Source organism: Chiloscyllium plagiosum, chromosome 14, assembly GCF_004010195.1.
Source record: "Chiloscyllium plagiosum isolate BGI_BamShark_2017 chromosome 14, ASM401019v2, whole genome shotgun sequence".
Classification (NCBI taxonomy): domain Eukaryota; kingdom Metazoa; phylum Chordata; class Chondrichthyes; order Orectolobiformes; family Hemiscylliidae; genus Chiloscyllium; species Chiloscyllium plagiosum.
Genome location: NC_057723.1, coordinates 75,883,750 through 75,908,725, shown reverse-complemented (window position 1 = coordinate 75,908,725; position 24,976 = coordinate 75,883,750). Strand labels below are relative to the sequence as shown.

Genomic DNA, 24,976 nt, shown 5'->3' with positions numbered 1-24,976 from the left:
TACATGAATAGGAAAGGTTTGGAGAGATATGGGCCAGGAGCAGACAGCTGGGACTAGTCTATTTGGAATTATGGTCAGTATGGACTGATTAGACCAAAGGGTTTATTTCTATGCTGGATCTGACTCTATAACTGTGGCTCTGTCACATTTAAACAATCGCATGAATTAGGATTGTTTGGAGGGATATAGAGTCATAGAGTCATAGAGATGTACCGCATGGAAACAGACCCTTTGGTCCAACCCGTCCATGCTGACCAGATATCCCAACCCAATCTAGTCCCACCTGCCAGCACACGACCCATATCCCTCCAAACCCTTCCTATTCATACACACAACCAAATGCCTCTTAAATGTTGCAATTGTACCAGCCTCCACCACATCCTCTGGCAGCTCATTCCATACAAGTACCACCCTCTGTATGAAAAGGTTGCCCCGTAGATCTCTTTTATATCTTTCCCCTCTCACCCTAAACCTATGCCCTCTAGTTCTGGACTCCCGACCCCAGGGAAAATACTTTGCCTATTTACCCTATCCATGCCCCTCATAATTTTATAAACCTCTATAAGGTCACCCCTCAGCCTCCGATGCTCCAGGGAAAACAGCCCCAGCCTGTTCAACCTCTCCCTATAGCTCAAATCCTCCAACTCTGGCAACATCCTTGTAGCTCTTTTCTGAACCCTTTCAGATTTCACTATGTCCAAAGTGCAGGCAGGTGGGACGAGTTTAGTTTGGGATTATGGTCAGGATGGACTGGTTGGGCTGAGGGTTCTGTTTCCGTGCTGTGTGACTCTCGAACTCTAAGTGCACATTTCCTTTAAATGACATTCTGCGATCGTTTGCGCATCTTGCCTGAGAGTAGTGAAGGTGAGGCAAGCATCAAAATCTGTGGCACTGAGTGCTGGAGGGAAGGCAGGGTTCGACATTGATGGCAATCTAGAAACGTTCCGTTATGAGTTGGTGTCGAGTTTGCCAACCTGTGATCCGGGGCATGTGGGAGGGAAAGGTAGTGTGACAGGTTGAAGTCCTTTGACACAACTGGGAAGTTGGGTAAAAGAATTGCAGATTCAACCACATGTCTTGGCCTTCTGTCACCACTGCCTCCTGCTTACACGAGTAGATTTGAGACAATGAGTCATTAGTTAAAATACCACCTACAGCGAAAAACTAGTGAGAAACAATTCGCTCAATAATAATTAGACATGAACATGCTGGGTTCATATTGGAGATCCTTTTGAATAGTTGGGCTGAATCAGGGCAGCTTCTGTTATTCACCAGTTTTACCTTTTTCTATGCTCTGGCTCCATGCACATTGTGATAATTGAGGCATGGTGAGGATGAAGACACTACTTGTGCCTTTTGGGGCGAGTGACCATCTCTGCCTGAATTCAGCAAAATTAAAGTTAGAGGGCCTTGTTCCTGCAGGCAGCTTGGGTAACACATGACCTTATTCAACCAAGATGCAGTGTGACTTTCATACAGCTGCTAATCTAGCTCTTTCCCAATGTCAGATGTCTGGTCTGTGTGCTACTGACTGCATCTCTGTTGACATTAATCTAATACCTTACAGCTCAGTTGGTTGGACAGCTGGTTTGCGAAAGCACTACGATGCTGACAGCATGGGTTCCATTGCTGTCACCAGCTGAGGTTACCATGAGAGATTCTTCTTCTCAACCTCTCCCCTCACCTGAGGTATGGTGGCTGTCAGGTTCAATCACCACCAGTCATGTCTGTTTAATGAGAGCGCAGCTTTCTGGCCTGGTAAGACTCTGGCAACACAATGCCCTCACATTCTCAATTCATGATCTGAAGGTGTTGGACTGGGGTGGACAAGGTCAGAAGTCACACAACACCAGGTTATAGTCCCATGGGTTTATTTGAAACCACAAACTTTTGGAGCACTGCCCTTTGTCAGGGGAAGTCACTTTCAAGCTTGTGATTTCAAGTAAACCTGTTGGACTATAACCTGGCGAGACTTCTGGCTCTCAGTTCAAAAATATCAAACTGGAACTGGAACTGGAAAAGCACAGCATCAATTCAAAACCACCATCTAACCTAATATTAAGAGTTGTTGACTGTAGCCCAATCGGTGTTAACCAACTTTTGTTTTTGTCATGAGTGACAAACAGTTTATTTTTCGTCAGTACTGCTTGCAATAACTAAACCTCAACTTTTCAAAAAAGGTTCCTTGAAATTTTTCTTTGTTTTTGAGAACAAAGGTTTTGATTTGTTCACTTCAAGCTTTTAAAAGTGGTATATGTACATGTCAGACAGAACACAAGACCATTTGAAACATGACCTGAAAAGCAGCAGGAAAATGCTGGAAGTTTTATTCAGAAAAATTTCTAATAATTGAACAGGGAGTTTGAAAGGTCAGTTCCTACATCCTTTGAAAGCAGCTTGAGCATTAATTGACCCATCCTCTGTCCTTTTCTGATGATTCTGTATTTTCTTTGTATAAAGATGTTGGATAGATTACTGCTCATGATGCTTCATTTATCTCTGTCTCAGAGTCATTTTGACAGTCCATTGGCTTCCCCTCTCCCTTCCCGCAATTAAAAAGCATCAAAGACTACTCCTAATTGATATTGGTTTACTGCCGTTAGCTTCTGAGAAAATTCCTTTGCCTTGATTTGATTGTTTCTCCATTCCACAGATGGAGAAGGTCAATAGACCACAATAGTGATGTTTCACATCGGTCTTATCTTCTGCTTTTGTTGTAATGACACAAGGCTGCTTCGGTACATGTGTGGTGTGTTGCGTGTGTTGTTGTTGTGTGATCTAGAATGTGTGTCCCTAACCGTCTAATTTACATTGCGATGACATTAGCCTGTTCCCTTGGATCTATGTGGGACCGACGTCCTGGAGTCTGCTCAGGGTGCAATCCACAAAACCTAACACTTTCACTCAAAGAAGTACAAGTTCCTTATGAAGCATACTTGTGGCTTGCTCTTTAGACTCTCTGGAGTCTATGTAATACAAAATACAAAGTTAGATGCCTTGGACAACCACAAGCATTCATCTTCTTATTACTTTCTCTTGTTTCCTTGCTATTTATTCTCTTTTCATGTTATTTCTTGTGATATGAATACAGCCCATATTACTGCAATTAATACCTTTGCTAATCTGTGGGAGGTGTTTTGCGTGCAAGAAGGATGAATTTCTGTGTGCCCCAGCTCATATGTTAGCTCTTGCCTCTGACCTTGCAGCCACATTATTGCGTGGTGTGTTCAATTTAGCTAGTTCCCTAATTAATACCTTCAAACCTTCACCAGGGTTTTGTACTAGACGACATCTCTAAGAAACAGTGCAAAACATTTCACAAGCAGTAAATTGGATTAAAAAGGACAAAATCTTTTGTTATGCAGATAGAGGCTTGTGTTGACTTGGAAACTGGGTATGCTACTTGCTCTTTAAAGCGACGACAACCAGATTTTTAATGTGCATTTAAACTTCCAGAACAGGATTTAAAGTAAGGCACATTAAAAGAAAATCCTTCCAAATTGGCCAGGGGAAGCAGTTTAAGTTAGATAAAGCTCAGTCCCCTACTGTGAGGTGCTGAGGCAGAATATTGTCAGAGGAACCACTGCGACTGTAAGTTGATTAGAAGATATTCTCCATGACTTGAACCAGATGGATTAAACCCATTGCAAAGGGGTTGTGAAGGTTTGTAGGATTGGGCAGGGAAAATAAGACCATAAGACATACAGGCAGAAATTAGACCATTCAGCCCATCAAGTCTGCTCCGCCATTCAATCATAGCTGGTAAGTTTCGCAACCCCATTCTCCCGCTTTCTCCCGGTAACCTTTGAACCCCTTGACAATCAAGAACCTATCTATCTCCATCTTAAATACACTCAATGACCAGGCCTCCTCAGCCTTTTGTAGCAGTGAATTCCACAGATTCCCCACTCTCTGGCTGAAGATGTTTCTCCTTATCTCCGTTCGAAAAGATTTTCCCTTTACTCTAAGGCTGTGCCCCTCAGGTCCTAGTCTCTCTGACCAATGGAAATATCTTCCCAACATCCAGGCTATTCAGTATTCTGTATGCTTCAAAATGACTGTTACAAAGTGCGTTAGTTCTGCAGGTTTTATTTCTGGTCTGAACTGAATAGGCAGACCTACACAGAGCAGAATAGGTTATTCATATTGAACACTGGAGCCAAAGCTGCTTCAGGAGCAGGGTGACTGAAAGCTCAGATTGTTTTAAAAATACGGGTAATTTCCTCCCGTTTCATCTGAAGTTTCACCCGAGACACGGTATTTTGTTAACTTTGCTGATAAGCTTTTCCTCAAAATCTAAGAGAGTTTCTATACCTGTATAATCTAGCAACAATGAAGCTGTCATCGCCTTCCCCGACTCTGTACTAGGCTGGCCCACAATCCCTGCTTCCTGAAGGCCTCAGACGTGTCAGTCCTGACCTTTTAAACCCTGCTCTGACTGGAGCTTACACAGAGATTCCAGTGTGTTGAGCACAGAGCATTTTAGCAAGGATCTCCTGCACAATAATTCAATCCAGAACAAACACAGCAGCACTTGATTGGAATTCATCAAGAAGTTGACATTAACTAGTCTCAAAAGGTGTTCAGGATGGGTGGGTAGGTTTGATTCTTACGTTTGGAATGGCAGGTATTCATTCGATTGGATGTATTAAGTTGTATTTACAATATTCTATGTGCCACTGTTGTGCGCATGTACTTATCTTTCTGTGGCATCTCAATTTCCCTTGCTCATCCAGATGGAATTGGCAGTCTGTGAACAGAGAAGGGGCGACACCTATTGATTCAGTTCATTGTAGGAGCTAATTACTGCAGGTGCTGGAATCTGTACTGAAAACAACAAATGCTGGAGATCACAGAAGTTAGAGACATTGGAACGTAAACTTAGGGAACGGTTCACCAAGCATTGCAGCTGGGCCTGCAGGGGCTGACTGGAACTCCCAGTCACCGCCCATTTCTACTCCCCTTCGCACTCCCTTTCTGACATGATCATCCTCGGCCCCCTCCATTGCCAAAACAAACCACACCATAAATTGGAGGAACAACACCTCATCTTCTGCCTGGGCAGCCTACAGCCCAGAGGGCTCAACATTGAGTTCTCCAATTTCAAATAGCCTCCCTTCCCAGCCCCTCCCCCTCCTTTCCACTCCTCCCTGTCACCAACTGGATTCATTGCTCCCATTGACCTGCCAAGTCGTACTTCTACCTGTCTTCACCTATCCCACTTCACCACCCTGCATCAGCCACCCCCTTTATCTGCAGCTCCCCCCACGTCCACCTGAAACATTGACTTCTCCACCTCCTGATGCTGCCTGGCTTGCTGTGTTCCTCCAGCCTCCTGTTTGTCTATTTTGGAGATCACAGCAGGTCAGGCAGCATCCATGGAGAGAGAGTGAGTGAACGTTTCGAGTCTAGATGACTTTTCATCAGAGCTAACTTGAAGTGTGGAGGGACAACATTTATGCAATAGTGGAAGGAGGGAGAAAGGATGTTGATAGTTCTGATTAAGTGATCGGAATATGAGAATGGCAGAACAATGGTGTGTCTAACTGGAAAGTACAGACAGTCCCACTGGGGTGGGGGGAAGGGAGAGAGAACATGGTGACAGAGAAAGTAACAGAGTCAAGATAAACAAAGGGGAAGGGATGGGAGATGGTTCACAATCTGAAGGTGTTGAACTCCATATTAAGCTCAAAAGGCTGTAACGTTCCCAGTCTGAAGATGAGATGTTGTTCCTCCAGTTTGCGCTGGGGTTCACTGGAACACTGCAGTGTGCTGAGGACAGACAAGTGAGCATGCGAGCAGGACGCTGTGTTACAATGACCAGCTACAGGAAGGTCAGAGTCATACTTGTGCACAGACCGGAGATGTTCTGCAAAGCAGTCTGCGTTTGGTTTCTCCAGTGTAGGGTAGGCCACACTGGGTGCAGCAAATACAAGATTGGAGGAGGGACAGGTGAAATGCTGCTTCACTTGGAAAGGCTGTTTAGGCCCTTGGATGGTGGAGGAGGGGAAAAGGCAGGGGTTGCACCTTCTGTGGTTTCATGGGAAGGTGCTGTTCAGCTGTTGCCGCTCTCTGGACTAGCAAAGTTGGTCTTTTATAAAGTAGTTGTGCTTCCACTTTTTATTTTGAATGGAGTTTCTGTCGAGGTGCTGCATTTTAACTGGACGGTCCAGTCTGGTTGACCCTGAGTTAGGGCCGAAATTTTGCTCTGTCCATGTGTCAGGTGTGCAGACGATTCAGGAAAATTCCCAACTCTGCAAACCCAACTCTAGAGAAAGCGATCCGAATCTTTGGCTTTTGGTTTGGGGCAATGCGAACTGGGGTTAGGCCAGCTGCCCCAGGAAGGGGTGCAGAGACAGCAATGGGTCTGTACAGAGCCAAGACAGACTGTTTTAAAGGTGTCCTGGGATTTCATCCCAATTGGAACAAAACAATTACAAAAACAAGCAATTTTAAAAAGTCATCACCTCTTACATCTGCTGTCTCCTCATCCTCCCCATGTCATATCTCTGCCAGTTTATGACCCACCCAATACTGTTCTGGTTCATATGCCAATTTATGCCTCTCTACCTCCATGATCCCTGGAACCTCCATGTCCCTTTATTGTTAATTGAGGGCAAACTATGACTCACCTCTTATCCTGATAGTCTTTTTGAGTGCCCTGCCATCTTAATGCAAACTCATGTTAACTTATAACGCCATACCCACCATTCTTTCCCCTTGCACTGTCTGCCAACTCACACAATATCCCCGTATGTAAAAATACACTCACTGATAAAAGTCCATGCAATGCATACAACTCCCTTTCCAATTGCATACAAACAAACTTATTCTTCAATTACTTAATCCATTACAAAACCAAACATTCGACATCATAGTTCCAAGCAGACCTACATCAACAAACATCTATTGAAATTACAGGCACTTGATACTTGGCAACTGAGAGGCACTACAAGCTGGCTTCTTTTTCTCAAAAATTATAAGGCAAAGGATTTAGATGACAGCGGATGCAGTGATGTCACTGGACGAGTAATCCAGAGCCCTAGACTTGTTTTGAGAACATGGGTTTGAATCCCAGCATGACAATTAGTGAAATGGATTCAATAAAACTCTGGTATCAAAATAAATATGGCTTAATGGCAACTGTGTAACCACTGTTGCTTGTTGTAAAAACCCATCTGGTTCACTAATATCCTTTAAGGGAAGGGAACTGCCATCCTTACCTGGTCTGGCCTACATGTGACTCCAGATCCACAGCAATGTGGTTGACTCTAAACTGCCCTCTGGGCAATTAGGGATGGGCAATTAATGCCGGCCTAGCCAGTGACGCCCTCATCCTTTGAATTAATTTTTAAAAAGCCCCTTTGTCATCTGTACTTTTCAATGAGATCACCTCTCTAAACTCTGGGGACTACAGACCCAATTTACTCAGCTCTTCTTCATTGGATGACACTCTCATCCCAGATTTTTTTTCTATCTAATACTATCCCTAAGTAGGCCACAGATAGATCTTTCCCACTCGGTTCCCATTTTGCAATAGAACGTGCTTTTGCTGGACATGTTTCTTCAAATGTTTCCAACTGGTCACTTACAGCTGTCCCTTTTAGTCTATTTCAAAAGTGTGGTGCTGGGAAAGCACAGCAGGTCAGGCACCATCCGAGGAGCTGGAGAATCAACATTTCAGGCATAAGCCCTTCGGTGGGACACTTCTGATAAAGGGCCTATGCCCGAAACGCCGACTCTCCTGGTCCTCAGATGCTACCTGACCTGATGCACTTTCCCAGCACCACACTCTTGACTCTGATCTCCAGCATCTGTAGTCCTCACTTTCTCCTTTTAGTCTATTTACCCATTCAACCATAGCCAGCTTTTCCCATCTACATAATTGCCTCTTTCAGTGTACGGTTCTAGTTTGTGACTGTACGTTGATGTTTTCATTTTGTTTCATTGTGGAATTCAAAGAATCCAATTGTATTCATGTTGGGAATGTTAGATGCATATAACTTGAGCTCTGTCTCAGTTAGAATCATACCTGATTGGAGAATTTGGCTGCAGTTCTTATTGTGAAAACTGCTTGAAAATCTGTGATTGGGTAAGTGTGCATAGCTTTTGAATACACTACCATAACTTCATACATGGTGGCACAGTGGACCCAGGTACGATTCCAATCTCGGGCAACTGTCTGTGAGGAGTTTGTACATTCTCCCCGTGTCTGCGTGGGTTTCCCCCGGGTGCTCCGGTTTCCTCCCACAATCCAAAGGTGTACAGGTCAGGTGAATTGGTCATGCTAAATTGCCCATAGTGTTGGGTGCGTTAGTCAGAGAGAAAATGGGTCTGGGTGGGTTAATCTTCGGACAGTTGGTGTGGACTTGTTGGGTTGAAGGGCCTGTTTCCACACTGTAGGAAATCTAATTAATGGCAGACTGAAACTAGATACTGGAAGCCACATCAAACTACCTGTGTCACTATTTTTGACTTGCATGAGAAGCAATAGCCAATGTTCTAGATTTGATTATTGGTCTTCTGCGCTGAGCCAGTCTCAATACAATGTTTGAGTTGCTATAATTGTTATGGACCAGACCAGACCAGACCACCTCAAAATATTTTAAGAACGTAGCGTAGACCCTAACTTTTTCTTATTTTCAAGGCAAATGTGAAATGTTGTGTTCCAGATGCAACTGGTCAAATGACACGATGATAAGCAAAACATACTTTATTTCAACACTGTAGTTAAAATACAACCAAAGGAAGAGTAACTTACAACAATGTAACTCGATTGGAAAACTTACCAGGATAATAAGAACAGTAACTGTTACTTATTAATTGTTCCAATACTGTAACATCCCATAAACACACTCCTTAGCAAAAAGGTAAATTCAGACACAGCTTCTCACAGGTAGTTCTCCAACCCAGGAGGAGAAAAACTTCAAGAGAAAAATTCAGAGAGTGACGAAGCCAGGGAGATATTCACTGAAGCTTCCAACTCTGTTGAAACCTCAAACAGCTTCTGCTTAAAGCTAAATGTAAAAACCAGAAATCCTGATCTGTGAGAGCTGGCCCCACCCATTCATAACGTGGAGGTGCCTGTGTTGGTCTGGGGTGGACAAGGTCAGAAGTCATCTGAAGGAGGGGCAGTGCTCCGAAAGCTTGTGATTTCAAATAAACCTGTTGCACAATAACCTGGTGTCATGTGACTTCTGATCTCAGGAATCCAGGCTGTGGAAAAAAAACTCAAGGCCTCCCAAGCTGTTTACTCTTCAATAGCCAGCTCACGCCTCTGCCTTAAAACCTCTCTTCGAAAGAAAAGGACGAAATAATCTCTTAAAGGGACAGCATCGTCACATAATTGACCTTGAGTGAGCTCAGAACTGACCAGTCTTCCTACCCCTGGTCTCTTCACAAGTATCACTCCTTGATGTTGTGGCTGAGTGAGAAAAGGTCTTGGATGGCAACAGTACCATCCTCAAGGTTCACACATAAAGAACGATCGCTTGTGTTAGTTGGCAGAAAGGGTTAACACCTATACAGAGTCATAGAGATATGCAGCAGGGAAACAGACCCTTTGGCCCAACTCATCCATGCCGACCAGATACCCTAACCTCATCTAGTCACATTTGCCAGCACTTGGCCTATATCCCTCTAAACCATTTCTATTCATATACCCATCTAGATGCCTTTTAAATGTTGTAATTGTACCAGCCTCCACTATTTCCACTGACAGCTCATTCCATGCACGTATCACTCTCTGTGTGAAAACGTTGCTCCTTAGGTCCCTTTAAAATCTTTCCCATTTCACCCTAAACCTATGTCCTCTAGTTCTGGACTCACCAACTTCAGGGAAAAGACCTTGTCTATTTACCCTATCCAGGCCCCGTATGATTTTATAAACCTGTGTAAGGTCACCCCTCAGCCTCTGATGCTCCAGGGGTGTCCATACACAACATGGATCAATTAAATGAGAGAAGGAAACAGGGTGTAATAAACCCAGTAATATAGCACTGAGGTGCACAATCCTTAATTTTTATGATGTGGAGATACCAGTGTTGGACTGGGGTGTACAAAGTTAAAGATCACTCAACACCAGGTTATAGTTCAACGAGTTTATTTGGAAGCACTAGCTTTCAGAGTGCTGCTGCAATCACCTGATGAAGGAGCAGTGCTCCGAAAGCTAGTGCTTCCAAATAAACCTGTTGGACTATAACATGTTGTTGTGTGATTTTTAACTTAATTTTTATGTTAGACAGCGATTGAAAACTAATTCCAAAGTGCTACATGATAATAATGATCCTTCCAATTTTTTCAATACATCTTCTCCCCGCACAAGTCCATCTGCGCGATGCAGCTTTCATCTGGCTTAATTCTGATAAAATCATTGTTTCAAACGCCTGTCATCACTGCAAGGTGATCCATTGATCATTAACCCTGAACAGCTGCAACCTCACAACTACTGTGGATGTATGTTAGCTGCTGTGGTGCACACTACTCTGTGAATGAAACATGTTGCCTGTAATTAACTGAAAATGTGGCAGGGAAAGCAACATTCTGATGGGTAATTCTTCAAGTAAACGCTAACACATCAGTGCATGAATTGGGGGTTGGGTGTTGAGGTGGAGGAGGCTCGGAATGTGGAGACTTTGATTCCAACTGAGCACTGAATCTACATTAACGTTCGCAGGATGAGCGTAAATGTGTGTACTCTTTGATGGACACAGACAGTCCACTGCTCTGCAGCTGTGTTGATGCATGGCCATGCCTGGATGCTATTCAATTGCTCTTTGATCTTTTGTTTCCCATCATCAAATTCACCGAGTTTCCATTGCCTTGCGCATCTCATTATCAGAATCTGTGCCAACCACTTGAAAACCTAATGAGAACGATACTTGTGGCCAAAGTGCTCTGCAACAACTGTTCCTGATGCGTGCGATATATTCAACTTCCTAATTTTAACATCCATTGAAGTAATGTTGCTATATCTCTTGGTGAGCCTCTGTCAAGCGATGGCAGAAGAGGTGATAGACGCAGTGATTGTGCTTCGTTTTACGAAAAAGACAAGCGAGTTTATACAGAAGTTGACAACACAGGTTCAATCCAGAATGCACCATTTTAGGATAAAACATTTGGCCCACAGTGTTGAAGATCCGTGGAATGTTGGGGGAGGCAAGAAACTCAAGTGCTGGAGGTGGGCAACAGTGATTTATTGTGAGCCGCTGGAGAATCATGAACTCTGTGCACCATTTGAATAGCAAGTGAAGTGCCAATACAAATGATTGATTGATTTGATTTATTGTCACATGCGCTAAAGTTCAGTGAGAAGCTTTGTTTGCGGACAGTACAGGCAGACCAAAGTAAGCAAGGACACATAGATCATAGGTTGAGAGAAACAAAATCTTGGACAGAGGCATACATGTTACACCACACAGGGTGTGTACTAGATGAACATTAGCAAGTTGTGCATTATTTGAGGTTAGAGAGACAATTCAGCAGTCTAACAACGGTTGGGAAGGAGCTGTTCCTGAACCTGTGGTGCGTGTGTTCAAGCTTCTGTATCTTCTGCCTGACGGAAGAGGTTGTAGGAGAGCATTACCGAGTTGGGAGGGGTCTTTGATGAGGTTGGCAGTCTTTCCGCAGCAGCAAGCTGTGTAAATGGAGTCCATGGACGGGAGGTTGTGTTCTGTGATGGTCTGGGCTGTGCACACCACCTTCTGTAGTTTCGTACAGTCCTGGGCAGAGCAGTTGCTGTACCAGGTCGTTATGCACCCGGACAGTCTGGTGCATCTGCAGAAGTTAATGAGGGTCCTTATGGACATGCCAAATTTCCTGAGCTGTCTGAGGAAGAAGAGGTGTTGTTGTGCCTTCCTGACCATTGAATCTATGTGGAAGGTCGAGGACAGGTTGTCAGTTATCGTCCCTCCGAGGAACTTGACTTTCTCCACCTCTCCACCTCCGCTCTGCTGACATAGATGGGAGCGTGTCCTCCTTGTTCTTTCTGACGTCAACGATCAGTTCTTTAGTTTTGATGCCATTGAGAGAGAGGATGTTCTCTTTGCACCACGAATGAATCAGACTTTATTCCTGTCACTTTCAATGATCCAATGGCGTTTTTGATGAGTGGTTTTGAAAACAACGGTTGTGAACTTGATGCTGTCTGAACTTGAATGGATCCAAACTGACATCCTCAGCAAAGACTTTTGGGTGTGTTTTAGATACATGTGGACCATGGGAGCAAGAGTCAGCTATGGAAGCTACAGCAGCGTTCACTGAGATAATTGTCTTTGTGTTCACTTCAGGTTTGTGATATTGATGCTCGCTCTCATTCTATGGGTCAAATCCTCTGCTCCTTGGAATTGGCCACACTAAACCAGAAAATGCTGGAAAAGCTCAGCAGGTCTTGCAGCATCTGTGGGGAGAAATCAGAGTTAACGTTTCAGGTCAAGTGACCCTACCTCAGATTTACAGCATCCGCAGTTCTTTTGGCGGTGAGCGCAGTGTTTAATTGGACGGGGTCTTGGACCACCTGAACAACTCCACCAGGATCATGTGTTAGATGTTTTTAACCAAATTAAGAACCACGTAAGGCCGGAGCCTGCCACTGGGATTAACCCACGTGTCGCTATGTGTCATGGTCAAACCGAATGGGTAATTGGTCACTTTAGAGTAGGGGTATGGAGGGAAGAGTTGTACCTCAATCTGTGCCCAATGAAGGGACTGGATAAAGGGCAAGGCAGTACCCACTGGATAAAAGCTCTATGCTCTTGTTTCTCACTCTCATCCCCCACCCCTGTCCTGACTGTCTCTATGATTCCCACAAACATGTGCATGGTTACAATGGCTCAGTGGTTAGCATTGCTACCTCACAGTGCCAGGGACCTGGCTTCGATTCCCTCCCTCGGGTGACTGTCTGTGTGGAGTTTCCACTTTCTCCCTGTGTCCATGTGGGTTTCCTCCTGCGGTCCAAAGGTGTGGATCAGAGGTCAGGCTGGATTCGCCATGCTAAGTTGCCCTGTTGTGCCCAGGGATATGTGCAGGCTAGGTAGGTTAGCCATGGAAAGGTGCAGTGTTATGGGGATAGGGTAGGGGAATTGGTTTGGTTGGGATGCTCTTTGGAGGGTCAGTGTGGACTCGATGGGCTGAGTAGCCTGCAGTAGTGCTTCTATGAAGTTAGAGTGCAACATTTGGTTATGGGGGTTGGATTGGGGGTAATGTGAACTTCCAGCTGCTCAGCTCAACGTGCTGCTCCCCTCCGCACCCACCCCCCCAACCCAGCCACCAGAGGCTGCACCATTACGGCATGGAAACATTACAAGAACAATCAAACATACCTACCTGCCCCACCATATCCTTCTGCTATGACTGTGGTCATCAGACAACAGAACTTTGGGTCATGCAGAAGTGGGCAAGTCACAATGAGGTGACTGCAGTCGGATGTTAGAATCCCATTAGGGACTGATAACAGTATGTCGGATTGCTGCCCAGAGTGCTTCCTGGGCACAGGGTGAACATTAGCTGTGACGGTGCCTAAGCTCACCAGTGATTGAAGGCAACTCCTTGGTGTGACACATCTGAGCACTGAATGCAACCAACAGGAGAATCCCATCGATGGACCCCCAATACCTTAACCTCTCTTGACGACTGTAGACACTGACCCAGGGGGGATCATGTTGCCAAACGATCATGACGGACCTCCACAAGTGCGGTGGTCACAAAACCACATCTTCAGAATTGGTGTTGATTCCTTTTGTTGAGGAGCTGAATTGAAAGGCGCACAGCGGACTGTCGAGCCTTTGTTCGAGGTTTCTTAATCAGCTTTTGGGGAAAAGATAAAGAGACCGCTATCCACTGGGGGAGGTTAAAAAGATCAGATAGAAATTAGCTCAAATGTTGACCTTGAGCTAATTCAGCAACAGAGCTGCAGAATTCTTTTGCAGATTGTCTATTTAAGCATTATGTTAAGCTAACTGGTTGAGTGTCATTGATAGATTGAACTACGCTTTTAAATGTAGGCTCCAGATGCAGACAATTTTTACAACTTGCTTTGTAATTAAACACACAAGGACAAATGGTTTAGTTCAGGCGCCGTCAATTTACAAATCAGTCTCTAGCTGTCACAGTGAGGTAGCCTGCAACAGTTTTCTGGTTTGCCTGGTTTCCCCCAGTCTCTGAAGCTGGGTTGACATTCTGGGCTGTTACTGGCCCAACTGAACGAAGCACAAAATGGACATCACTTCCATCAGTTACTGATTTCCCAGGGTTCTGCTGCCATGGCAAACCACATCACAGACAGCAAGCGCATCCAGTAGAAAATGAAAAGTAGAGTTGTAGAGAGAGAATTAATAGCAGTACCCTGCTATAGAAAGGAAGCTTCAAAAGGTTCAGCAATGATTTACAAAGATATGTTGCCGGAGTCGGAGGGTTTGAGCTACAGGGAGCGGCCGAATAGGTTGGGGTTGTTTTCCCTGGAGTGTCGGAGACTGAGGGGTGACCTTATCGAGGTTTATAAAATCATGAGGGGCATGGAGAAGGTAAATAATCAAGGTCTTTTCCCCAGGTTAGAGGATTCCAAAACTATAGGGCAAAGAGTCGGCAGTGCGGTGCTGGAAAAGCACAGCAGGTCAGGCAGCGTTCGAGGAGCAGGAGAATTGATGTTTTGGGCATAAGCCCTTCATCAGGTCAATTCTCCTGCTCCTCGGATGCTGCCTGACCTGCTGCGCTTTTCCAGCACCACACTCTCAACTCTGATCTCCAGCATCTGCAGTCCTCACTTTCTACTAGAGGGTATAGGTTTAGGGTGAGAGGGGAAAAATTTAAAAGGGACATAAAGGGCAACCTTTTCACACAGAGGGTGGTGCGTGTATGGAATGAGCTGCCAGTGGAACTGGTAGAGGCTGGTACAATTACAACATTTAAGCAGCTGGATGAGTATATGAATAGGAAGGGTTTAGAGGGATATGGGCCAAGTGCTGGCAAATGGGACGAGATTAGGTTAGGATATCTGGTCAGCATGGACGGGTTGGACTGAAGGGTCTGTTTCCGTGCTGTACATCTCTCTGACTATGTTGAGCAAGATAATAGACAACAAGCTCGCCAGTTGAAAATGAAAATTAGAGATGTAGGGAGCAAATTAATAACAGTCCCCTGTTTAATGAAAGACTTTCTGAAACTTGAAAGGGTTCAGAAAAGGTTTACAAGGATGTTGCCAGGGTTGGAGGGTGTGATCTACAGGGAGAGGCTGAACAGGCTGGGGCTGTTTTCCCTGGAGCGTCGGAGGCTGAGGGGTGACCTTATGCAGGTTTACAAAATCATGAGGGGCATGGATAGGGTGAATAGTTAAGGTCTTTTCCTCAGGGTAGCCGAGTCCAAAACTAGAGGGCATAGGTTTAAGGTGAGAGGGGAAATACTTAAAAGAGATGTGAGCAGCAACTTTTTCACACAGAGGGTGGTGTGTGTATGGAATGAGGCGCCAGAGAAAATGGTGAAGGCTGATACAATTACAGCATTTAAAAGGCACCTGGACGGGTATATGAAGGGTTTAGAGGGATATGGGCCAAGTGCTGGCAAATGGGACGAGATTAATTTAGGATATGCTGTACATCTCTATGACTCTAAGACTTCTTCCAAATCTCAACCCCACCCTGCTCCATTCCATTATCCTGTTTATTATCCACTTCTTTTCTGGGATTGTTTTATGAATAAAGATTTAACAGGTTGGGACTCTATTCCTTGGAATTTAGAAGACTGAGAGGTGATCTCATTGAAACATACAGGATTCTTAAGGGGCTTGACTGGGCAAATGCTGAGAGGATGCTTCCCCTCATCGGAGAGTCTCGGATCAGAAGGCACAGACTTAGAAATAAGGGGCACCAATTTAACAGTGAAATAAAGAGGAATTTCTTCTCTGGGAGAGCTGTGAGTCTTTACAACTCGTTGCCACAGACAGCTGTGGGGACAGAATCTTTGTGGATATTTAAAATGAAGATATATAGATTCTCGATCATTCGAAGAACCAGGGCCTTAGGGAAAAAGATCAGGAAAGTGGACATGAGGAATGTCTGATCAATCATGGTCCTATTGAATGACAGAGTAGACTTGAGAGGCCAAAGACCTGCTCTTGCTTCCTGTTTCTTATGATCTTATTCTTTCACCTCCTTTAATTCACATCAACCATGTCCTCCATCCCTGTCCAGTTTAGATTAGATTCCCTACAGTGTGGAACCAGGCCCTTTGGCCCAACAACTCCACACCGACCCTTCGAAGAGTAACCCACCCAGACCCATTTCTCTCTGACTGATGTACCTATGGGCAATTTAGCATGGTCAATTCACCTGACCTGCACATCTTTAGACTGTGGGAGGAAACCGGAGCACCCGGAGGAAATCCGCACAGACACACAGAATGTGCAAACTCCACACAGACAGTCGCCCAAGACTGGAATTGAACCTGGGACCCTGGTGTTGTGAGCCAGCAGTGCTAACCACTGAGCCACCATGCCACCCATGCTGAGCTGGCACTAATGCCCTTCCAATTCCCCTGGCACCCCCCTCCATTTATTTTGTCACCTTTGAATTACACCTGGCACATTCCTTCTTTTTTGCCCTCCACATGGCACGTTCTTCCCCTCCCCATTAGTTCCAAATGGCACCTGCCTTCCTATTCCCATTCATCACAAGGAGCGATGAGTGGATTTGGAGCAGTGACTAATTTCCTTTCTCTGTCTCCATTGTCTGACTGAACTGATTATCACTCCTTTTAAATGTTGTTTGTCACATTTGCTTTCAAATGTGGAATATATATCTTGGAAGTAATTCATATTTGAGTAATTAGTAATTAATATTTTGTATTGAAGTGTCTATTACCTTTTGGCAAATAGTAATGGGAGCACATTCAACTGAATATGTAAACATTTGCTTTTCATTTTATTAATTGTGCTATGTGAGAGAGATGAATTCATGGCAAGGTTACTGAGCAATGGAAGTCCCAAAAGTACTTTTGAAGTGAGTGTAGAGGTTGTGAAGGTGGGGAGTGGGATTGGGGAGGAGATGGATGAGTAATGCTTCGTTGGAGGGGCACTGATAGATCTATGTTGAAGTAGCAAGAAATACCTTAGAGTATGGGCTGTAGCCGTTGTGTTGGTCTTCAAGACGTTGTTAGAGTCGTAGAGTGATTGAAGTCCACAGCATGGAAACAGGCCCTTTGGCCCATCTCAGCTATGCTGCCCACTTTTCACAATTTAATCTAGACCCTTTGCCTGAGTTTGGTCCATATCTTACTATATCCATGTACCTATCTAAATTTAATGATAAAATTGGAGTCGCTTCCATCACTACCTCTGGCAGCTGTTCCAGACACTCGCCACCCTAAGTGAAAAGGTGGACTCTCCAAGATGAGGGAAATTGGAAATTTGGGGAGCTGGTTATGCCCAGAAACGTGTATCTATCTTTGTCGATGAAAAGAAAACATTAGTGCCAGCCTCGAAGCTGGATGAACAGTTAGCCCACTCCCTTGTTCACTTTTGATGCGCATTCTAGTGCGAGGTGAGCAAAGGAAGGGACCTACAGGGGTGACCTTATCAATGAGAGCGAAAAGCTGCAGATCCCAGTGACACACAAATGGCACTCTAATGTAACCATTCCTTTAATTAACAGGAACTGTTCCTTCGGCTGACGTCAGGAACGCTGCTTTGGTCTCCTGCAAACGCAGGCAAGCAGACGAGATTCATTTCGGTGTAATTACGTGTCACCTCATTAGCACACAGAAGCCTGAAGCAAAAACAAATTTATTCCCAGCTGAGGTCTCGAAGGGGCTCTGTCTCTTGTGTAAATATACTCAGTGACCTTTTCTCGTGACAGGAGGCATGCACAGGGTTGCCCTCTGGGTTCGTGGCATCGTAAGACAAGAAAAGATTTTCCAGAGACCGTGTGTTGAAATGAACAACCTGTCTTTGTTGCATTTAAGGAGACTGTGTTGCAAAGGCTTTATAAGGGACGCGGTAGGGACTACTTCATTGCAGTGTTGTTTCCAATAATAGACAATGGGAACAAAGTTGGGTGCTACCAGAGGTACCAAGATGCAGTCAATTTTATTGCAAAGTGCCTCATTTATTGCATTGGTTAACAAACACGCACCTAATGAGGTATGAATCAGCAGATCATGACGCCATTCAATAGCAGGCTCAATGGGGCAAGACCATTATAGCACTCCTGCCAGCATATATTGCGAAATTGACAACCGTGTAAAATGCCTCTGGCTGTATGAAACACAAAATGTTTGACATGAAACATGTACAGTGTAAATGTAAACCATTGAAGCAGTTACAGCGAGGCATTCCATGTCCTGGATTGGAGGAAACTACTAGATGTTGCATTCCATGTGATGTAAAGTGTTATATCTTTACAAATGCTGAGAGTACATTTCGGAGAGGGAGAAAGGAATTGTAATTTTGGAGCTCTTTGCCAGCAAACATCCTCTTAAACTTCAAAAACAAACTGAACATATGTTCAGCGGAATGAAAACATCACCCCCGCACAACACAGGGAATTAATGTTTGAGGTGGTGGATGAGGTGCCAATGGTGGTGTTCACTTGTTCTGTGTTCGATTATGTGAGTCTGGTAACTGATCTAATGCTCAGTGTGCTCTCTTGATTGGTTCAACCTGACATGGACTCAGTCCAGAGGAAAAAGAGTAGGTGCAGGAGGTGGGATAAACATGAATGCAGCAAACATTCCTTTTAATTGCAGAGATACTTTCGATGTCTTGTAAGGAGATCTCTTGCACAGTTAGAAACTAGCGCGTTGCTCTGAGAAACTTAACACACTCACACAAGTCACTTTGTCCTGGATCCATTGAGCTTCTTACACTCCTGCTTTTCACTGTGTAATTCAGGGACAGGCTTTGGGAGTCACTAAGTGAGTTACACATCACAGAATTCTCAATCTCTGACCTTACCACCTCCTTATTTATGTGGCTACACCAGATAGGTTTCTTTTCAATGGGAACCCAATCAAAATGTTGTCAGGTGGGATATTCTGTAATGTTAGTAGGATTCAATGTCAATAGAAGTTACTGTCCTTCACCTTGTTGGTGATGGTCGTTATTTGGTACAAATGTAGAATGAATTCTTGGAGCTATACTTCTGGTGTTGAACATTATCTCTGACACCCTTCTGAATAGTTATCTGGGAGGCCTTAACAACCCTTTGATTTTATATCTGACCCTCCACCAAGACGTCTTCTTCCTCAGGCGGCTCAGGAAATTCAGCATATCCGTAAGGACCCTCACCAACTTCCTCCAATGCACCATCAAGAGCATACTGGCATAACGGCCTGTTACGGCAACTGCTCTGTCCAGAACCATAAGAAATGAAAGAAGGTAGTGTGCACAGCCCAGACCATCACGGAAGTCAGCCTTCCATGCATGGACTCCATTTACACGGCTCGCTGCCATGGAAAGGCTGCCAAAACCAAAGACCCCTCCCACCCTGGTGTTGCTCTCCTACAACCTCTTCCGTCAGACAGAAGATACAGAAACCTGAACACACGCACCAACAGGTTCTGGAACAGCTTCTTCCCAGCCGTTATTATACTGATGGATGGACTCTCTAACTTCAAATAATGCTGACCTTGATCATGTTGATCTCACCTCGCGCACGCCCTGTGCAGTGTAACTTGTAAGCCTCTGTCTAAGTCTGTCTGATCTGTATGTCCTTGCTGACTATGATCTGCTCGTAAACAAAGCTTATCTCGTTACACATGACAATAAATCAATCAATAAATGAGAAAACCACAGCTTCTGTACTCTCTTGTGGACAGCCATTTATTGACTTTTGAACAATGCAGTCTGTCAGTCACAGCTGATCTTGCCTTTGAGAGATGCAGCTGAGCTGTATAATTTGTTAGTGTATTTGGCCACACCTGAGCAGCCAATGAACAAAGTGGGTCACTCTGCCGAAATCCTGAGATCGCCTGTAAGGAGCAAGATAGGGACCCTGCCTGTATTCTGTAAGACGCATGTGAACGACACACAATGCCCATTTGATCCCCAAAACTAAGCACAACTCACTGGAACTGATTTTGGTGCAGTTATTGTGGAATCCCCACAGTGTGGAAGCAGGCCATTCAGCCCATCATATTAACATTAACCCACTGAACAGCATTCCACCCAGACCCACCCCCTATCCTATTCCTGTAACACTGCATTTCTCATGGCTAATACACTGAGCCTGCACATCTTCAGACTGTGGGAGAAAACCCATGTAGACATGGGACGCTCCATATAGACAGTTGCCTGAGGGTGGAATTGAACCCAGGACCCTTGCACTGTGAGGCAGCAGCGCTAACCACTGAACCACCATGCCACCCTTCCGTATTCGCTCTATTATCAGTGCACTCAGTCAGTAGCACATGGTGCTGACTGGAAGGTATTGCTGAGTGCAGCTATGTGAGGCGACTGGATTATCAGAGGCAGAACCTTGTTCCCGAGTGTCTCTACTAAGGGTCATGCATCACCAGTACCCTGTTTGTTGCAGCAACAGACTTTCTAATGTATCCAATGATGTTGATCTATTTAATTTGCAGCAGAATTCTACATGTTGTCAGAACAACTAAAAGCTGCAGAAATAATGCTTTGCAACTACTAAAAGGTGTACTGAGAGTGAGAATCCTGTAAACCAAACGCTGCACACTCTGCATCAGATGTTGAAATCTGCACTGCTGAAAATCATCCTTTTCTGTTGAGAAAGTTTGATTCAGTTTCTCTAATTCTGAGCGGTTGTCCAATGCTTGTATCTGAGAATGCTGAAAGTGGTGTAGTTGAAAGTTGAAACTGTGTGGAGTCTGCACATTCTCCCCGTGTCTGTGCGGGTTTCCTCCGGGTGCTCTGGTTTCCTCCCACAATCCAAAGATGTACAGGTTAGGTGGATTGGCCATGCTAAATTGCCCCATTGTGTTCAGGCATGTGTAGATTAGGTGCATTAGTCAGGGGTAAATGTTGTGTAATAGGGTGAGGGAATGGGTATGGTTGGGTTACTCGTCAAAGGTTCAGTGTGAACTTGTTGGGCCAAACGGCCTGTTTCTAAAATAACATATTGTTATCTTTAAATTGAGTTGCTGTCTATCTTGTTTATGCAGAGATGGTCCAGAACTCAAAGTTCATTTCCTGATTTCAAATATATCGGAAGTGTACGGAATTTTCAATCTACATGTCGTCGTAATCTCTGATGTCACTTGTGGCTTTATACGCTAAATAAAAACCGAAAGAACTGCGGATCCTTTAAATCAGGAAGTTTCTGGAAAAAGCTCAGCAGCGTCTGTGGAGAGAAATCAGAGTTAGCATTCTGAGGAAGGGTCACCGGACCCGAAATGTTAACTCTGATTTCTCTTCACAGATGCTGCCAGACCTGCTGAGCTTTCCCAGCAGTGTCTGTTTTTGTTTCTGATTTACATACGTTAGCCGATATAACATATATCACAGGTAGTTGGGTTCTGTTCAGTCAAATATCTCAACAGTTAATTTATATCACTGAAGTTTTGCAGGACTACTACAAAAACATGTAATCTGGGTCCTACACATATTGATGTTACTGGACACAGAATGGACTGACGGCATTAAACAGAGAAAGAGCCTAAAAGCAAGGGAACTATCCTTGTATAAGAATGTCTGATATTTGAATATCATTATCTTTCACGGGATGTGAGCATCGCTGCCCGGGCCAGCATTTATTGTGCATCCTCAATTGCAATTAAGAGTCAACCACATTGCTGTCGGTCTGGAGTCACATGTAGGCCAGACCAGGTAAAGATGGAAGTTCTCTGCCCTAAAGGGAATTAGTGAGCTTAGAGGTCTAAGTCAGTTTGGTCAGGAATCTATACCATAATATAACAGTCTCTGTCTGCAGTTTTCTCTCTGAAAGTCATGTCAGATTCATGACTCACTTGCTCTACCCACCAGGGCAAGCAATCAAGCTCGGTGCATGGATCTGTGATCAGACAAATCTAATCAACCACTGTAGGTGTGTCTGCTTCTTTGCCCACCCTCAGCTCTCCTGACACAGTCAGTTTGGATTGAAATGTTAAATAAAAAAAATCATTCCTGGGATTATACATAACTTGGAGAAAGTGAGGACTGCAGATGCTGGAGGTCAGAGTGGAAGAGTGTGGTGCTGGAAAAACACAGCAGGTCAGGCAGCATCCGAGGAGCAAGAGAATTGATGTTTTGGCCATAAGCCCTTCATCAGGAATTCCCATTGCTCCTCAGGTGTTGTTGGACTGGCTGTGCTTTTCCAGCACCACATGCTTCGATTATACATAACATGTCTATGGCCAGCATGGCCAGCAATTATTGCCCATCCCTCATTGTCCAGAGGCAGCTAAGAATCAGCCACATTGCTGTGGGTCTCAAGCCAAAGGTAAGGATGGCACACTTGCTTCCCTAAAGGGAGTGGGTGAACCAGAGGATGTTTAAAAAAAAGCCTATCATTTGAGCATTTCTGAGACTTGACTTTTTAAGAAGTTAAATTCCAGCAACTGCTGTGATGGTGTTGGAATCATGTCTCCAAGGCAACTGCATGGGACTGTGGCTGATTACATTACTTTAACACTCCGACTTCCTTTGTGTTAAGCTGGGAGAGGTGACAGCCCATCGCTGGACAGGAGCTCAGATAGTTTTCCGGGGACCTGGGTTTGAACCCTGCGATGGCACATGGTGGAATTTGAATTGAATTTTAAAAAATGTGTGATTAAAATTGAAATAACTCCACGGAGGCTGGTATCCCAGCCCCCAGTCACCCTTTATTCACACATGCACAGTACATGGGCCCTGACCAGCTCAGAGCCAGTCCCAAGAGTGAGAAGAACCCCTGAGACTCCTCCCCAGAGCTCCCTGATTGGCTCAGGTTAACACTCCAATGAGGGATCTCATACTCAATGAGATCTACCAGGCCAATCCCATTCCTATCACTACAGAAGTCTAATGATAACCATGAAACCATTGTTGATTATTGGAAAAACAGATCTATTTCACTTACGTCCTTTATGGACCCTATCTGGTCTGGATGATGTGAACCCAATGTGGTTGACTCTTGACCCTGCTCTGAGTTGGGAATAAATGTTGGCCAAGCCAGTGATGCCCTCTTCCTGTGAATGAATAAAAAAAGTCTATAAGCTGGTGTGGGCTTGCTGCGGTGTGTTGTATGTACAACAGATTGAACTGCAACTTCATTTTTTTGATTAGATTAGATTCCCTGCAGTGTGGAAACAGGCCCTTCGGCCCCACAAGTCCACACCGACCCTCCAAAGAGTAACTGACCCAAACCTATTTCTCTCTGACTAATGCACCTAACACTATGGGACAATTGAGAATGGCCAATTCACCTGATCTGCACATCTTTGGACTGTGGGAGGAAACAAGACCACCCAGGCGAAACCCACGCAGACACGGGGAGGGTGTGTAAACTTCACGCAATCGCCCGAGGCTGGAATCGAACCCAGGTCCCTGGTGCTGGGAGGCTGCAGTGCTAACCACTGAGCCACCGTGCTGCCCTTACTGTTACAGTGAAGGATGTTCTGCAGCACTGGACTGATCGATCTCTGTCAGGATGCCCAACATAAGCAGATAGTTTTGATGTTTTGAACACAGTGAATCGGAGTTGTCACTGATCCTGCACCAGCTCTAGGTGCAATGCATCGATTTCTGATGGTGTTTGTTTGGTGTTTTCCTACAGGAGGCTCAACAAGAATAAACTCCAGGTACTTCCTGAGCTTCTCTTCCAAGGCACCCCCAAGCTCTCCCGGCTGTAAGTAACCAAGAGATAATGTTTTCTTTTAAACTTAAGTATTCTTCATTCAACTTATACTTATTCACACTCACAGCTTTGAATGCACATTATCTGATGGAGTTAACCTAGTTTATAAAATTGGATTGTGCAGTGGAAGGAAATAGTGTTTGCAAGACGTTTGTTTGACTGGTCAGTCAGTGCCATGTTTGTGGCGTGTTGGTTGGTCTGCCGTCTCATTAAGAACGTGCTTATTCGAGTACTTTGTTTATTTAACTACTTGGCCATCCAGAAATCATGGAGCTCCTGGGTCCATCTGAATGTTTCAAAAAGATGAAGATGGTGAATTCCATTTATTTTAAACGCAAGTTGATTCCAGATATTGCTGCAGTGTTTGTAAAACCCTACATATGGAGTTAATCGTTCTCCCAAACAAATACCCTGCTACATGTTTGGCACTGAATACACGATGAACCAGTTAATGTGTATTTGCATTGAGTATTGGTATTTTCTGAACTTAGATATGCAAAGTTTTCTCTTTCACCTCTACATACAACCACATTTCACACATAGTCATTTTTCCATTCATTCCTCACCAGCATTTAGCTTGAGGCTGCAATAATGATAAGTACCTATTTTAAGGTTATCATTTGGCAAAGTGACAATCACTTAACTCAGATATTCTTGCACTGAGAAACCTCCTGAGAAGTAAATCTATGTGTTTAAGGCCTCAGGGAGGAATGGCGATGGCTTTTTGTTCATTTGGATTTTGTTACACTGTGTTATGTTCTCCTGTAGATTGTAACTGCTGTTTGTGGAGTGAACGTTTACTCGTTGGCATTCTGTCAATTGTTACACTTAACTGGCAGAGTCAAACCTAGGTTGATGGAGAATGTGTGCCACTGGGACTGAAGTTTGGTTCCTGCTTTCCATAACCACCTTTACAGTACAATGAGCTTTTATGTCATAGCGATGCAAAGAGTTTTATGAGATCAGCAACATCAGGCAAATTTGATTTTTACAGGCTCTCATGTTAAGATCATAGGAGAATGTAAAAGAAAAGTAAAAACAAATTGCATGTGTTACTCATTCCCTCTTTGTGACTCCCCCCTGTCTTTTGGAGTCCAATCAAGTTCTCTGTCATAGAGTCTTCCAGCACGGAAACAGACCTTTCGGCCCAAACAGTCCATGCTGAATATAATCCCAAACTACAC

General features: G+C 44.4%; 1 protein-coding gene across 1 annotated transcript in view; it reads left to right on the top strand.

Annotated features, from left to right (window-relative positions):
- The window catches only part of LOC122556810 (slit homolog 3 protein-like), a 654,707-nt gene that overhangs the window by 74,918 nt on the left and 554,813 nt on the right, over positions 1 to 24,976 (top strand). Inside the window, exon 4 of the mRNA XM_043704014.1 lies at positions 23,712 to 23,783. Coding sequence (XP_043559949.1) covers positions 23,712 to 23,783 — 72 coding nt within the window. The remainder of the gene's footprint in view (positions 1 to 23,711; positions 23,784 to 24,976) is intronic.